The 16,531-nt window shown below is 35.8% G+C and overlaps 1 protein-coding gene across 4 annotated transcripts in view; it reads left to right on the top strand.

The window, feature by feature from the left end:
* The window catches only part of B3GLCT (beta 3-glucosyltransferase), a 107,079-nt gene that overhangs the window by 10,369 nt on the left and 80,179 nt on the right, over positions 1-16,531 (top strand). For all 4 annotated transcript variants that reach the window (XM_074216097.1, XM_074216099.1, XM_074216098.1 and 1 more), the window contains exons 2-4: positions 2,549-2,598; positions 12,604-12,643; positions 14,963-15,072. In XM_074216097.1, coding sequence (XP_074072198.1) covers positions 2,549-2,598; positions 12,604-12,643; positions 14,963-15,072 — 200 coding nt within the window. The remainder of the gene's footprint in view (positions 1-2,548; positions 2,599-12,603; positions 12,644-14,962; positions 15,073-16,531) is intronic.

Here is a 16,531-nt window from a genome sequence, read left to right as displayed (position 1 = left end):
TAAGAGCAAAATTACATAATACACAAGATAACTTTTTTTTTAAGTTAAAGGAAATAGACTTTGGTCTTTGTTTAAACTCCACAATTCTTTCTCTGGATTCAGATGATATTCTCCATTGCAGATACCCTAAAATTGTCTCTGATTGTTGCACTAATGAAATGAGCAAGTCCATTAAGATTGATCATCACCTCCATGTTGCTGTTAGGGTGTACAATGTTCTGGTTCTGCTCATCTCACTCAGCATCAGTTCATGCAAATTTTTCCAGGCTTGCTGAATTCCCATCCCTCCTGGTTTCTAATAGAACAAAAGTGTTCTATAACGTACACATATACCACAGTTTGTTCAGCTATTCCCCAATTGATGGACATTTAATTAATTTCCAATTTTTTGCCACCACAAACAGAGCTGCTATGAATATTTTTGTTCAAGTGATGTTTTTACCCTTTTCCATGATCTCTTTAGGGTATAGACCCAGTAGTGGTATTGCTGGATCAAAGGGTATGCACATTTTTGTTGCCCTTTGGGCATAATTCCAAATTGCTCTCCAGAAAGGTTGGATGAGTTCGCATCTCCACCAACAAGGTATTAGTGTCCCAGATTTGCCACATCCCTTCCAACATTGATCATTGTCCTTTCTGGTCATATTGGCCAGTCTGAGAGGTGTGAAGTGGTACCTCATAAATAAAGCTAACCTCTTTTTTACCAGCTCTCTTCTTCCCTTTACTTTCAAGCTACCCCCTCTTCCTTTTTTGTTACCATTCCTTTTTCTAATTTTGAAGTTTTTTTAATTAGTTTATTTTTCTTTCTCTATTTTTTAAAAAGCCCCTCACACCTCATTCTCAGTCTTCCTTTCTAAGTACATTATACTGTATACCCCATTTTTCATCTTATACCTTTGCACAGCCAGTCCCCTGTGCCTGGAGGGCCCTTTTTCCTCATCAATCCTGTCTCTGCCTTAAAAATTCTTTTTTCCTTTGGGTTTCAGCTCAAGCTCCATCTTCTGTGTAAAATCATTTCTTGACACCAAGTGCCAGTGTGCTCCCTTTCAAAATGACTTGGGAAGAGGGAGTGAGGCTAACAACTTTGCTCAGCTCTGCCTCACTTACGTCATCACCCATGATGTCATTGATCCTCTTCCACAATAAGGGAGCAAATAACAATACCACAACATCATGTATTTGGTTTTATACACACATACACACACACACACACACGTGTGTGTGTATGTATGTATATACCCTTCTCCAAATAGGATATAAACTTCTAATAGAGAGAAACTCATTTTTTTCTTTGTATTCCCAGACATTAGTGGTAGTCCCTTACTAAAATTGGTTCTTGATAAATTCCTATTGCTCAATTAGTAATTTTCTGCATCTTAATATAAGCAATGGTTTTATCTGATTATTCTCTTAAACTGAAATTTGCTATGGTAAATATTCAACTGCACATAAATCTACCTACATCTCCCTACTACATCCAAGTGGAATACAGAGGTGTTGGCAGGAGGGGAATTGGGCAGTAGGAGGAAAAATGGAATAGAAAGGACATGAGAGGGACAGAAGAAAAGATTTGCTTTTACTCAGTAACTGAGATCTGCTTTATTGCTTTGGCTTTGTAGAAATGCTTGCTTTCTATCAGGATAAAGTAGAACTATATACAAAGTACCTACAGTGCTTCTGGGAATTTCAGGTGTTATTTGTTCCCTTTACCTGCCAACTGAATCCTCATTTGGCTTCCTTTTTTTCCAAAGTATTTTACATAAGTTGAATGTCTTCATCATGTTTCTTTTTAATGCAAAGCCTAGATGTCTCTCTAGGGGTATCTCTCTCTATTTATGGGCTCTGACTCAAACTTTTATCATTCTAAATGGGGGATAATTTTTAATTCATTCCTTCCCCTGGCTCTGGCATCACTCTGCTAAGGACATTTTTAACTCTCCTCTCCTTGCCTATTAGCTGCAACTGGGTTGCCTTGCTAACCCCAGTCCCAGAGGACTGGAAGCTTTCTCCAGGTTGAGAACCATTGAATACCATGTTTTGGCAGGGTTTGTGAAAGCTTGGATATTATTGTTTGAAGAATTCTTGTTCAATTAAGAAGTCATTGAAGTAAAGGTTTCCCACACGGGAATATTTTGCGTGATTATTTGAGTGTGGATGTATAGGGTATCCCAAAGTCTTAGTGTAACTTTGGTAGCTTAAATATGTATATGCTTAATTGTATTATGTAAATTTAGTGGTAAACTTGTTTTGTATGTGTGATTTAAATTTTTTTTTTGACTTAGGAGCCAAAGTATGTTGACTCACATCAGTGAATAATTTTAGGTTCAGAGATGAAGAAAAACAGAAGTGTCTGTCTGCAGCAGTGCAGTTGCTTAAATGCCAAGTTGTTCACCGGTTTAAAAAAAAAAAACCCAGAACGTAGAGAGCAAGAGTGTATCATAGTAAATAATAGTGGTGTTGCAGTTTTTTTAAGTTTAATGCTGATGAATGTGAAAATGTTTTAATTGCTATTATGAAAAATGTGCATGTGTGGTTTTTTTCTCCTCAGCTTCTGTTGTGGCTGCTGAAGATGTAAAGAAAGATATCAAGAATTCACAGGTACTAATTCTATTTGTGAAAATATTCTTTTTTTGTGTGAAATTCTTTACAGAACATAAGATGAGGATGCTTTTTTCCCCTTAGACTAGTGTAAAAAGGAGATTAGAAAACTTAAGAAGTAAGGAAGGATCATTTGAGATGCATTCAGTTTCAAGTATCTCATTTTGCAGATGAGAAAACTGAGGACTAGGGGTAAAGGCTTGTCCTGGTCACCTAGTTAAAACTAGTGCCCTGGCTAGGGTCTGAACTCAATCCAGTAAACTTTTTCCTTTAACACACTTTCATCTATTTACCTTTTGGTAACTGTTACATTTATTTTTTTTTTAATTATAGTCTTTATGGACTTAGTAAATGTTTGTTGAAGGTAGCTAAGGTGGTGCTGGCCTAGAGTCAGAAAGATTCATTTTTCTGAGTTCAAATCTGGCTTTAGACACTTACTAGCTGTGTAACTGGAAAGGTCACTTAATCTTGCTTGCCTCAGTTTCCTTTTCTGTAAAATGAACTGGAAAAGGAAATGCCAAATTGCTCCAGTCAGTACATTAGCTAAGAAAACCCTAAATGGGGTTATGAAGAGTCAGACACCACTGAAATGACTGCACAATGTAATGTTTGTTGAATTTGAACCCTTGGCAGCACTTTTTTTTTTAGGTTTTTTTTTTTTGCAAAGCAAATGGGGTTAAGTGGCTTGCCCAAGGCCACACAGCTAGGTCCGCCCCTCAGTACTTTTAATATACACAGATATGCTTCTCTTAAAATGTTTCTTTCCATAAGAACATCTTCAAGTATGAAATTTATTATAAGAAATAGTTGATTCAGGGGCAGCTAGGTGGCACAGTGGATAGAGAACTGGCTCTGGAGTCAGGAGTACCTGAGTTCAAATCTGGCCTTAGACACTTAATAATTACCTAGCTGTGTGGCCTTGGGCAAGCCACTTAACCCCATTGTCTTGCAAAAATTAAAAAAAAAAAGTTGATTCTACAAATCCAGGAATTTTAGAAATTTGATTATAATTTTGATACTATATTAAACACATAAACTACTGTCCTCTCATTTAATTTTTTCAACCAATAAAATATAGAGCTACTATATTGCAGGGGCTTCCTGTAAGTCTTCAGCAGCTTCCATTTTAAAGATGACAGTGTGAGAGTGTGTTTCAGATGAGGGGGAGCTGCAGAAAATCAAAGAATTATTATGTTAGTCTCACTAAGTTAGAAATGGAATATCTTAGACTATACAGAAACATGTTGAAAAACCAATCCAAACCCAAGAAGAGGTGATTACACTCTTATTGATTAAATTGCATTGATTTTGCTGATTAATTTGCCCTTTGATCACTGTTTAAAATTCTTACAGTGCTATGGATACGTGAATTTGCTAATAATTTTCACATGAGGGCATTGTGATGTATCAATTTAGTAAATCAATTTAGGAAAAGAATTTTTTTTAAGACATGGTTTGCTTTGTCATTAATTAAAGTATAATTGACTTTTTTTCTTTTTTGAGAGTAGTTCTCCTTAACTCTCCCAGACTGGAACCACTTCTGTGCTCAGTTTCTTACTTATCTGTGTGGAAGTTTTGACATATTTGGTTTTTCTTATTTGTGCTGTTTGCCCTTCCTTAAGCAGCCTAGAGGTCCTCTGGTTTTGGTTGTTGCTTAGTTGTTGTTCAGTTCAGTCTGACTCTTCATGATTCCATTTGGGATTTTCCTGGTAAAGATATTGATCAGAACAGTGAATAGCTCTGGAGCCAGGAGGACCTGAGTTCAAATGCCGACTCAGAGTGTAGCCTTGGGCTAGTTACTTTAACCCCATTGCCTTGCATAAAAAAAAAAAAAAAGATATGGATCAGAGTCGTTTGCCATTTCCTTGTCCAGCTCATTTTACAGAAAAGGAAACTGAGACAAACTGAGAAAAGTGATTTGCCCTGGCAGGTTCACACAGCTAAGACACTGAGTCCAGAGTTGAACTTGAACAGAGTTTGAAGGCGCATCTTCCTGTCTCCCGGCTCAGTACTCCACTGTAGCGCCTAACTTCTTTCTGGGGCTCACCATATTGTTGCTAGACTCTGTCCTAGGGCTACTCAGAGTTAGCCTCATGCAGCTCAGGATTTCCAAACTCAAGTTTCTGGCTCCACCAGCCTCAACCTCCCCTAGCTGCAGTGATTATAGGAGTACACCATTCTACCTAACTGATTCTTGAGTTAAAAGGATTTTTAATGGAATGTTTCTTAGTAACCCCAGTGTTATATCCTTTTCAAACTGAATAGAGTATAAATCTCTCAAGAAATTCTGCACTGCTATAATTAAATGCAGTCTTCAAATTACTTTAGTAATAATGAGACTTATTTATTATGGATTTAAAAATGCTACCAAGGTTCAATATCAGGGAATTAAAATGTCATTTAGTGAATTTGGAGATTAGCTTTACATATGTTCACTGGTGGGTTTCAACTGATCTTTAATTTCAAATCAGGACATTATGTTTCCTTCCACTTTAATATATAACATTTTCCTATATTTTCATAGCAATTTTTCATTCAAAGATATTAATTCATTTTAAAAGGATTGTTCATTCAAACTGAGGGCCTTTAAGGTGGTTTTTAGATTCTAGCATGTGACCCTGGGCAAGTCATTTAACCCTGATTGCCCTAGTTTTTCTATCTTTAAATAAACTGGAGAAGGAAATGGCAAACCATTCCAGTGTCTTTGCTGGAAGTTATGAAGAGTTGGACGTGACTGAACAACAAATGGTAAAAATCTTAACTTTCTGGTAGAAGAAAGACTGCATGCTTGCAGTTCGTCCACTATGCCTGAGGTGACCATGATGCCCCACTGGTTCTCTGGATTCCCAGCCTGTTGCTCATCTTGACCTTTATCATTTACTAAATCTTTCTAACTGTTTAAATGTGTGGATTTTTGCTGTATTATTTCTCATTATTACTTTTTTATTAAAAATTTTTTTTATAAAGCAACAGTTAAATGACATGCCCAAGGTCATAAAGCTAAGGCAGTATTAAGTGTCTGAAACCGAATTTGAACTCAGGTCCTCCTGAGTCCAGGGTTGGTGCTCAAACCACTGTGCTACCCAACTGCCCCCTCCCATTAGTACTTAAATGAACCTTTGCTTCAGGTTGTTGACCTGGTTACTGTCTCTCAACTCTGTCCATAAGCCTATATACTTTTCCTTTTCTCTGCACTTGTGGCTATGCTTCACCTCTTCTGATCCCCGTTTTTCATCCCATGTCCATAACTAACTTGATATTACAGAGTTGGTTAAATTTTCTTGTGATGAGAAAGGATGTGTACTGAGTTCTCTATCAAAATCAAGTAAAGAAGAAATCAGAGAGAATTCAGATCTTCTGGACATTTTTTGTTTTTATAGTGGCAAACAAATGTTTTTTTAATCTGAAATAAATGCAAGCATCTGAATAATTTGTTCAATTATTTGTTCAAATTATCAATAATTTGTTCAAATTCCCAATTTTATTTTAGTGCTAATGACTGAGGAGAGGAGTTAGGTTCCTCTACCTCCCTTCTCAAAGAGCATTCAGATATAATACTTGATGGTTTTGATAAATAATGTTGTCTTTTGATGAATTTCTAAGCTAAATAACACAGGGATGCATGTGGGCTTTGATGTTCCAGATGGCCATATATGCCTTCTCTTAACACAAAAGCCCCAGACCTCAAAACCTATCTAATGGACTTAGGCTTTTTCCACCAGGAGAAGAAATCATGTGTAGTATAGTTACATTATTAATATACCCTCTGTGAAGTTGAAAAAATACAACTGACCCATAAAAACCTGACAGTACCTACCTTTGTGATTGATATCAATAGTCAGGATAGGAAACATAACTGCAGCTGAGATAATAAAATGAATCATGTGTTTCTTCTTAGGAAGAACTGAACCTTTTCCTGGAGAAGCCAGAAACTGAATTTTTAATGTTCTGTCAATTTGTCTGTTTAGTATTATTTTCTCTCTAAGAAGGAAAAATACTTGGAATCTTTGATTCCATTCCATTTTACCTAATTAATCCATCAATTGAAATTTGGATATGGAGAGGAGGACGATATGAATTAAACCTTTAAAATTTTTGAGTTCTAGTACTTTAAAAAATTAATATTTTTTTAATTGATGAGTTTTACTTTTGTATTTAGTTGTATTTGGTGCAAAGTTCATTTGAATTTGGTTTAAATACCCAATATCCTGATATTCAACACAGGATGGTCAAACTAACCTTCTAAGCTATTCCAGCCAGAAACGTCAAAGACATTTCTCCCTTTTCAACCTTATAGTAGTGAGATGCTATATGATATACATATATATATATTTGTATATCACTTTCAACATACTCTCAAAGTAGTTTCACATCTGTTATCATGTATTATCCTCAATATTTCTGGTGTATAGATTGAACAAACCACACTGAATTGGTAGAAAGGAGACTTGGAGTCTGCACTTGACTCTGTCACTAATTGGTTATGTGATCTTAGGCACTCACATCTATGGGTTTTCTAATCTATAAATGAGGATAGATAATCTCTAAATTTCCTCTCTGTTCTAAAGTTCAGTGATTCCATAATCCCTATTTTGTGAAAGTTCCTTAAAAATCAACAAAAATTTAAATATCTGTTGTTTATGTAGTCATATGTGAAATAAAAATTAAATAACTCCTCTCCTCAAATAATATTATTGGGGGGTACAGCATACACTTTGTATAAATAATATGTAAAAGGAATGTAGGTGGAAATATGTAATCATTTTTACTTAGTGTAAAATATATAAAATGAATCTTAGCTTATGGAGGGGACCAGCATTTGTTGGGGGTAGGAAGGGAAGGGAAATCAGGAAGGGCTTCATGTGGATGGTGTTTTTTCACCTTGAGTCATAAAGGTAAAAGGAGATTCTACAAAGTGAAGGAAATTAAGGACTGTATTTCAACATGGTGGAAGGCTAGTGCAAAGGCAGAAAAATGGGAGATGCCACAGAGGAGGAAAAGCAGATCAGTTTGATTATACCATAGAATATTGGAATGGGATCTTAAAGTGGTGTGTTTGGCCTAGATTGAGAAGGATGCCAAAAGCCAAATAGGAAATGATATTGTATTGCAGAGGCAATTGGGAATTTTTGGAATTCATTGAATAGGGGAGTCAAATAGTCAAATCCTGTACTGAGCATCTATGGGACAAACATATAGGAGTGGTGAGCTTGCAAGAGGTGATGATGCCCTGAACTAGGTGTGTGGCCATGTGAACAGTGAGGAATCAGATGAGAGAGACTTTTATGAAGGTAGAAAATAACTAGATTTGACAAATGTTGGTGACATGAGAGTCTGATGAGTGGAAGATAATGTTGAATTTTGTGAGACTGGAAGAAGGATGGTGCCCTTGAAAGAAACCAGGATGTTTTGAAGAAAGGTAAATTGGAAGGATTGGAAAGAAAATGAGTTTGTTAAATTTGAGATATCTATGGGACATGCACTTTGAAGTATTCAATAGATAGTTGGTGGTGCAAGATTAGAATTGAGGAGAGACTAAGGTTGGTTATATAAATCTGGGAGTTATTTGCACAGAGATGTATTTAAATCCAAAGGATAATGAAGTTACCAAGTGAAAGTCTAGAGATAAAAGAGAAGGCCAAAGACAGAGTCTTGGAGTTGGTGGACTGGATATAGGTGGTGATTAGACAAAGCTTGACTGAGAAGGAGCAGTCAGAAGAACTAGAAATGAATAGTATCACTAAAATCTAGAGAAGAAAGATACTGACTGATATCAAAAGAAGAAGAGAGCTTAAAAAGGGATGCAGAATGAGAAAGGCAGTTCACCTCACACTCAGCAACTGGGCAGAGATGCTGAAGAGGGGAATGAATGGTCAATTTTGGAAATATGTTGGAAAAATGGGCATACTGTTGTAAGAGCTGGGATTTAGACCAAGCATTCTGGAAAACAATTTGGAATTATACAAAGAATGTGCCATCTCATTATCAGAGACTGAAGGAAAATGAGAGAGTGGAGGATGACACAGACTTTTGGGATGAAGGGGAGGAGTGCTTCCATTTTCTCAAGAAGAGGAGCATTAGCTGAGAGAATTGTGTAAAGATATGTGGAACATTTAAGAAGGGAAGTTTTGGATTAACCCCTGGGCTAGAGAATCAATTAAGGAGAAGTAAAAAATTGCTTTGTTATAGTGAGTGCCAAGTTAAGGTTAGATAATATAAATTAATACTTTAACCCTTTAGGTCTCTTGCCTAACTTCATTAGCTCTTCATTGCCTTTGGAAAAATATCCAAACTCTTAGTCTGATATTTAAGGCCTTCTTTCATATGACTGCAAAACTATACAACTTTATCCCCTATTAATTCACCTATCTTTTGAGAAAATCTTATAATTGTAAGGGACTTTAGAGGTTGGCCAATTCAATTTGTAACTAAAACATGAATTCTTCTTTGCAGACACCTGACTCGGTGCTGTAGTGTACTGTACTAGTTCATATTCCCCAAGTATGTTAGACTTGGTATAGTGAAATGGCTACCACTAATATGGTGATCAGGAATCCTTTTCCTAGACTTGACTTTGCCATAATCTCACCATGTGACCTTGGGCAAGTCACTTAATGGACTTCTTACTCTTAAGCATCTCCATTCAGTGCCTTTTCCCCTGCCTAAAATGTCATTTCCCCTATATCCCCATCTGTCAGTGTTCTGCCCCTCCTTCAAGTTTTCACCCAAATACTTTCTCCTTTTGAACAGATGTGAGCCATCTCATAGGAATCTCCATAAAAGTAATTTAAAATTTTTTTTTGTTGCACCTATCACAGTAGTCTAACTTTACAAATAGCTATTTGTACTCCTGTCTCAGCCCCCACACAAAATGCTCGGCACTCTAGTATTCAGCTTTGTACCAGCCCCCATCCTCAGTCACTCACAAATCTCATTTCAGAAAATAAACTTAAGAAAGGTGTTTGCTTCCTCATTACTAGATTGTGTTTTTCTTCCTAAATGATCACTTGTTTGCCAAGCTAAATGGACAAATCTCAGTTTTGTCAGTGACATCAATAAATGTAGTCTTGGTTAAAAAAAAATTGAACACAAAAGTGAACTGCATAAATCATTTGCTGGGGGTCTAGTTACCACATATGTAAACATAAATTGAACTCAGAATAGGAGGTTGGAGCTTGAGACTTGGAGTTAGAAAGACCTGAATTTGAATCCTGCCTCAAACACTTAGTAGCAGAATGACCTGGGACAAGACAGTTAACTTCACTTTCCTTCTCTGAAAAATGGGCATAATAATACTTGTTCTAAGGATCAAATGAGTCAGCATATGTAAAGTACTTTGCTGATCTTAAAATCTATATAAATGCCAGCTGTTATTATTATCATGATGATGATGACAATGTGGCAAAAGTAGATTAGAAAAAAAAATTTCACCAAATATACTACCAAATAGTCAATAGCAGGGCAGCTAGGTAGCGCAGTGGATAGAGCACTGGCCCTGGAGTCAGGAGTACCTGAGTTCAAATTCAGCCTCAGACACTTAATAATTACCTAGCTGTGCGGCCTTGGGCAAGCCACTTAACCCCATTGCCTTGCAAAAAATCTGAAAAAAACCCCCAAATAATCAATAGAGACTTGTTCTCAGCCTCAGGAAATCATAAAAAATATTAATTATGATTATTACTTATTGTTACTAATTATTATTATTATATATTACAATACATTATTATTACAAATAAGTAAAAAATAAAAATTATAAGTAATTATAGCTGACATTTACATAGTACTTACTATATGTCAGATACTGTGTTAAAAACTTTAGAAATATTTTTTCATTTGATCTTCACAACAACCTAGGAAGTAGGTGTTATTATTCCTAATTTACAGATGAGTAAACTGAGGCAAACAGAGGTCTTGCCCAAGGTTACACAGCTAGGGTGTTGTCTGAGGCAGGATTTGAATCAGGTCCAGGACTCTAATCACTCTGCTATCTAATCACCCAGGCAGACCCAGGTTGAAGGGCTGCTTTTTGACATATCCTGGCTACCATGACTTGGAACAAGTCACTTAATCTTCCAGAGTCCCAATGAACTCTCCAAGAATTTAAATTTCAAAGCAGGTGCCAATTTATATTGGTAAAAGAAATTATCCTACTGGGAATTCTTCATATCACTGAAATCACAATTGTGTTGAAAAAAACTTTCAGTGTAAAACCAACAATTCTAGTTGTTGGCACTTTGTACTTTGTTCACAAACAACAGTATTTGTTTGCATTCATACAAGACTTTAATGTTTTACAAACATTTCATTTAATCATCATAAAAATCCTGTGAGGTAGGAACATTGTCCCAATATTACCTATGAGGTAGGATTATTATTCCCATTTTAAAGACAAAGAAACTAAGGCTCCATGAGGTTAAATGATTTGCCCAAACATATATATATGTCTTGTAAGCGACAGACTTTGAGATGGGTTATATTCATGCTACTTCCAAAACATTTCTTAACCTGGCTGATATATTACAACCAAACTGGTGATTAAGATTATATAATTTAGGATTTGAAAGATTGATTAAGATCATATCATTCACCACATCATTTTACAAATGTGAAAACAGATCCAGAAGGCAAGTCATTTTTCAGAATCTGAGTTGGAAATAGTCTCATAGTTTATCTCTGAACTGGAATACCTTCTGTAAGATCCCTTAATAATTCCTTGTCACTTCCAAGATAAAATCCAAACTCCTCTGGCATTCAAAACCCTTCATAACTCACTGACCTGTTCCCTTTCTTTAACTCCCTCCTTTCCACCCCTCATTTACTTTGGGATTCAGTGACACCAGACTTTTTGATATTTTTCAGATCAGATGTTTTATCTCCAGCTCCTGGCTCTTTCCAAATTCATTTCACCTAAAGTTTTAAGAAGCATACTATATATGACTTCATCCAGGTCATGGATAAAGATGTCCAGGGTCAAGAATCCTGGGTCACTTCCCTACCCTACAGACCTCCATCCAAGTTGATTTATTGTTATTGTTCAGTAATTTCTTTATAACCCCTTTTGGGGTCATCTTGGCAAAGATGTTGGAGTGGTTTGCCATTTCCTTTGCCATATCATTTTATAAATTAAAGAACCTGAGGCAAATAGGGTTAAGTGACTTGCCCAAGCTAGTAAGTGTCTGAGGCTGACTTCAAACTCTCCAGTCCCAGTGCTCTATCCACTGAGCCTCCTAGCTGCCCCTCCAAACTGATAGCAGCTATTTAGTGATTTCCAACTAGTCCCTTTCTTGTCATCTTGCCTATAGAATATGAAGCTTTGTTTTATACTTTTCTAATATTGGTATCTGTCTATCTAATTATCTTGTATCATTTTATAATTGTAGTATGCCCCAATTTACCAGTCTAGTTATACTGAAAATGAAAATTACATTTGTCTAGCACAAGTCATTCTTGTTGAGGTGGCATGACCTGAGAATGAAGTGAGCATCATTGGGACCCCATCTTTATAGGGAGGTACTGGACATCAAGCTACTAGTTAAGATATTTGGAACTTCAGGGTACATAGGCAGTTGGTGAAGAAAGAAAGAAGTCCAGAGAACAAGAGGAAGTGGAAGTGAAGGAAGGGAGTGTGGCTGGGTCCTGTCTTAAAGTGGCAGTTCCTTTGATTAAGAATCTTCATTTTATTTTATGATTACCTTAATCATATTGCCTACAAAGGATGATAAAATATATAAAAATTAAAAGAATTCATCATCATCATGAGAAATATACCACTGAATTCTTTCTAAGTTTTTTCTTCATGAGTTACTCCCTTTCCATCTCATTTTTGGGCCAGATCTTTTTTGTGAGTGAGAAAAGGGGAACATTGCCAAACTCTCCTGTTCAAGTTCATAATCAGAATGTCTATACATAGAGCTGTGATGTTTGATTACAGTTGTTTATTCCATGTATTACCATATCATATTTTTACATGTGATGGGTCTTTAATTTCTTTTTTTTTAAACACAGAATTTCAGGAAAAGCGGAATGTCAAGTAAAAATGACTTAGGTAAGTAACTGGAAAAGTTTGTGTTTATGCTTGTCTACTTGAATATTTTAATCTTTTAAGTTCCAGTAGAGTATGAGTTGTTACCTTTTGATTTTATTGATAGGTAAATACTTTTTAATATAGTATCACAAATCTAGCTCCTTGACTCCATTTTTATTAATAACTAAGATGAAATTTGTGGAAAAACAGAGGCAACAAAAAGCTAGGAAGATTCTCTGGAATTGGATTTAAGTGTGGGGGGCATAGATTCATAGGAGCTGCAAGCAGACTTTAAATAGTTTAGGTTAGTCTAAATGAGACAAATATCTTCATTTTATTGAAGAGAAAACTGAGGTTGAGAGAAGTTAAATAATTTGCCCAAGGTCACACAGTTGAAGGTAGAATATGACCCCAATTCTTCCTGAATGCAAGTCCAGTTGCCCAGTACTGATGATGTCTCTCACTGCAGATCTAGAAACAGTGACATCAAACAAATAATACAGTATTCTCATGTATGAAGAGAGCAATGTGCTATTTCAGAGTTATTTCCTTTTATGAGCACAACTGTCATGAACAAAGGACAAATAGAATGCCCATTTTACAGAGGAGAAGCATGGCTGGTCTGTTTGCTAAGATGATTAGGCTTTGTTGAATGGAAGCTGATGCACTTGAAGCAATGAATCTGAGAGAACATTTTGGTTTTAACTTTTAGAAAAATCAAATTAAAAAAGAGCACTCATGTAGATTTATATATTTTAATGCAAAGATAACATATTAGGTAAATACATATTATCTATAATAGCTAAACAACTTGAATCTATTTTGCTGATTTAATAGGGAATGGGTCATTTCCTGTCTTTGTATACCTTTGTATTAAGTGCCTTGCATTATCATAGACAATAAAATGTGTTGAGTTGAATAAAAAACCAGTATATATTTACATATAGCTATCAACATGGATTTTTCTCATATTAAATTTTTATTAGTTTTCATCTGAGACCATTTGGTGGAAATGTTTAGAATTTAGATTAGAATTTTATATGCAAAACAGCTAATTGAGCAGTTGGTTGGTAGAGCTTCATAACTGTAAAAACAAGAAAAGACAGCTCAATAAAATTATATCTCAGGCAGTATTATTATTCTCAGTCAGATTAAGCTGCAGTGGCCAGGTCCTGATTTCTTATACTCACCTGTCTTTCCAATGGGTCTGTAAGAAGAGAGAATGGGAAAGCCAATTCAGGTCATAGAAGTGAAAGAGAAAAAAGGCAAAAGTGAGTGTGGCCTACACTGCTGAAAGGTCATACTCCTGGATCTAGGAGTGACATTTGTACTATTGTAGAGTGGAAGTTCCTTAAGGACTGGGACTTTTCCATTTGTATAGTTTCTGCCATGGAGCCTGGCAGATGAGTGTTCCATCATGGCTTGTTGGTTGATTTTTACATGATCAGATTAAAGGATGACAATGTCTCTCAAACAGCAGAGATCTGGTGACTAATTTTTGAGCTCTCACTTTCTAGAACAAAGGGTTTTTCTCCTCCCAGGCAAGTAAGACTCATTTAATAGAAGCATTTCATTTGGCAGGCAAATACCATCAGGGTTATTTTAAATGCACTTTATGCAACATTTCCTCCTTAAGCACCAAGTACTGACACATTTTTAAATGCTTAGATTTTTGTGAAAAACTTTGAAAGCTTAGGGAGATAGGAACAGCATGCCTTTATTATTTAGTAGCAATATATCTCAGGTTATCCCAAATATTCCTGGGGATCCTGGTTTGGGTTCTAGTGTTTCAATCTCAAGTTGAATTCCTAGCCACATGAAATTGTCCATAATTTCAGATAATTCCCCATGAATACACACACACACACACACACACACACACACACCACACCCCATTGGATGTGTTAGATGAAACATTCAGAAGGAAGTGAACAGATCACCTCCCCAGACTCGTCCTGAATATAGTAATCTTTTCCTTGATGCTGCACTCCCCTTAGGTTAACCTTTGGAGGTTTGGAAGAACATTGTAAGGATATAGATTTTACAGAAATTCTGATTACATCCTGAGTTCAAATCCTGTCTCAGATACCTGTGTGACCTTGAACAAGTAAATCTTTCCGATCTCAGCTTCCTCATTTGTAAATTGAAGTTAATAATAGCACCTACTTCCTAGGATTGTTGTGGGTATTAGATGAGATAATGTTTATAATAGTTACAAACCTATTAGCTTTATATTAATAGTTATTGATTTCCTGCCTGGCACCTTATGTTTTCTTACTTGTTACATTTACCTTGACAATGGGGGAAAAACCCCTAATATTCCTATTTTCCAATTCATAGACTTAAAAGAAGTTGTGTTTGTCATCCAGAGTCAAAGTAATTCTTTTCATGCAGAGAGAGCAAAGCAATTAGAGCAAAACATCTTAAAACAGGCTGCCGATCTTACCCAGGTAAGCAGATACTGCGAAAAATGAATGTTTGTTCTGCATGTGACTGGAGGTATGTGGGTTTTCTGAGGCACTTGTTCTTTTATATATGTTTGATTCTCATTAAAATATCTGGATTGATATATATTGTGTCTACTTGTTACTACTGAATGTGTACTCTTTCAAATTCTCCATTTTATCATCAGGCTTTTAGTAGGACTATATCATATATATATATATATATATATATGTATATATATATATATATATATATATATAATGTTGGATTTGAATTTGGTCATGAAGTATAGTGCAAAGAAGTAGAAAAGAATTTTTGAAGGGAAAAATTGGATAATGGCATTCAGAACATTTAACATTTAATTCATAGACAATTTTGCTTGTTTGAGATTAAATTTGAATTTATTTTGGTGACATGATTGTTTTGATTTCCTTTAATTTTTTGGTTGATTTTAATTGCTCTTTCTGATTTAATTATAATTTAAATCGTAATCTGGGACCAGAATACCTCCTCTGATGCATCTCCCCAAGCCTTGCCCTTGAATCAGTTGATCAATCCATAAACATCTATGCAGTATCTATGATGTGCCAGCTACATCTGGGGATTCAAAAGGAGGCAAAAGACAGTCCCTGCCCTTAAGGAGCTTACAGTACAATGGAATTGGTACTTGAATACAGGCAAGGTGGTGCCATAGTGCACCTAGAATCAGGAAGATCCGAGCTCAAATTAGACCTCAGATATTTGCAAGTTGTATATCCTTGGGTAATTCACTTAACCTTTGTCTACCTCAGTTTCCTCGACTATATAATTGGGATTACAATGGCACTTATCATGCAGGATTGTGGTGAGGATCAAATGAGATAATATTTTTAAATTGCTTAGCACATGATTATATAAATGTTAGCTGTTATTATATTATTATTGTTGTTGATTATGATTACTTTTTTCAACCTGCTATAATTTATACATTTTACATGGGTTCACACAATGCCTATTTTTGTGAATTATTCCAAGAGATGCATTCACACTCATGTCTATTATTTGGAAGACCAGACCTATGATTTCACTGGTTTATGGAACTAGTGGTGAGGAAAATTCCTCTAGCAATATAAGTCAACACATCTGAAACTTATAGTCTTAGGGAGTTGCTAGGGCCCTGAGAGGTTAAGCCCAGAATCACAGAGGTTTGTGTCTGAGATGAGTCTCTAACTCAAGTCTTAGAAATTCCCAAAAGAAAACTGTACATTAACAGTTGAGATACTCTTTTATATTTGGCTGAACAATACCTCTATATTGCAGTTGTCTTTCAACATGATATTGAATTCGAGTTTCTCAACACAGTCTCATTTTACTTTATCACTAAAGAGTTATTTTGCAAAGGAAATGTGCACTTCTTCCAGTAGAGCATTCTTCTTTGGTGAGAGGAAGGAAGAGGGTGCCTTATGGGAAAATGAATGGTTTTAT

Source organism: Macrotis lagotis, chromosome 1 (assembly GCF_037893015.1).
Source record: "Macrotis lagotis isolate mMagLag1 chromosome 1, bilby.v1.9.chrom.fasta, whole genome shotgun sequence".
In the NCBI taxonomy this organism is placed as follows: Eukaryota; Metazoa; Chordata; class Mammalia; order Peramelemorphia; family Peramelidae; genus Macrotis; species Macrotis lagotis.
The sequence above is the reverse complement of the archived record's forward strand: the minus strand, read 5'-3'. Positions and strand labels throughout refer to the sequence as shown.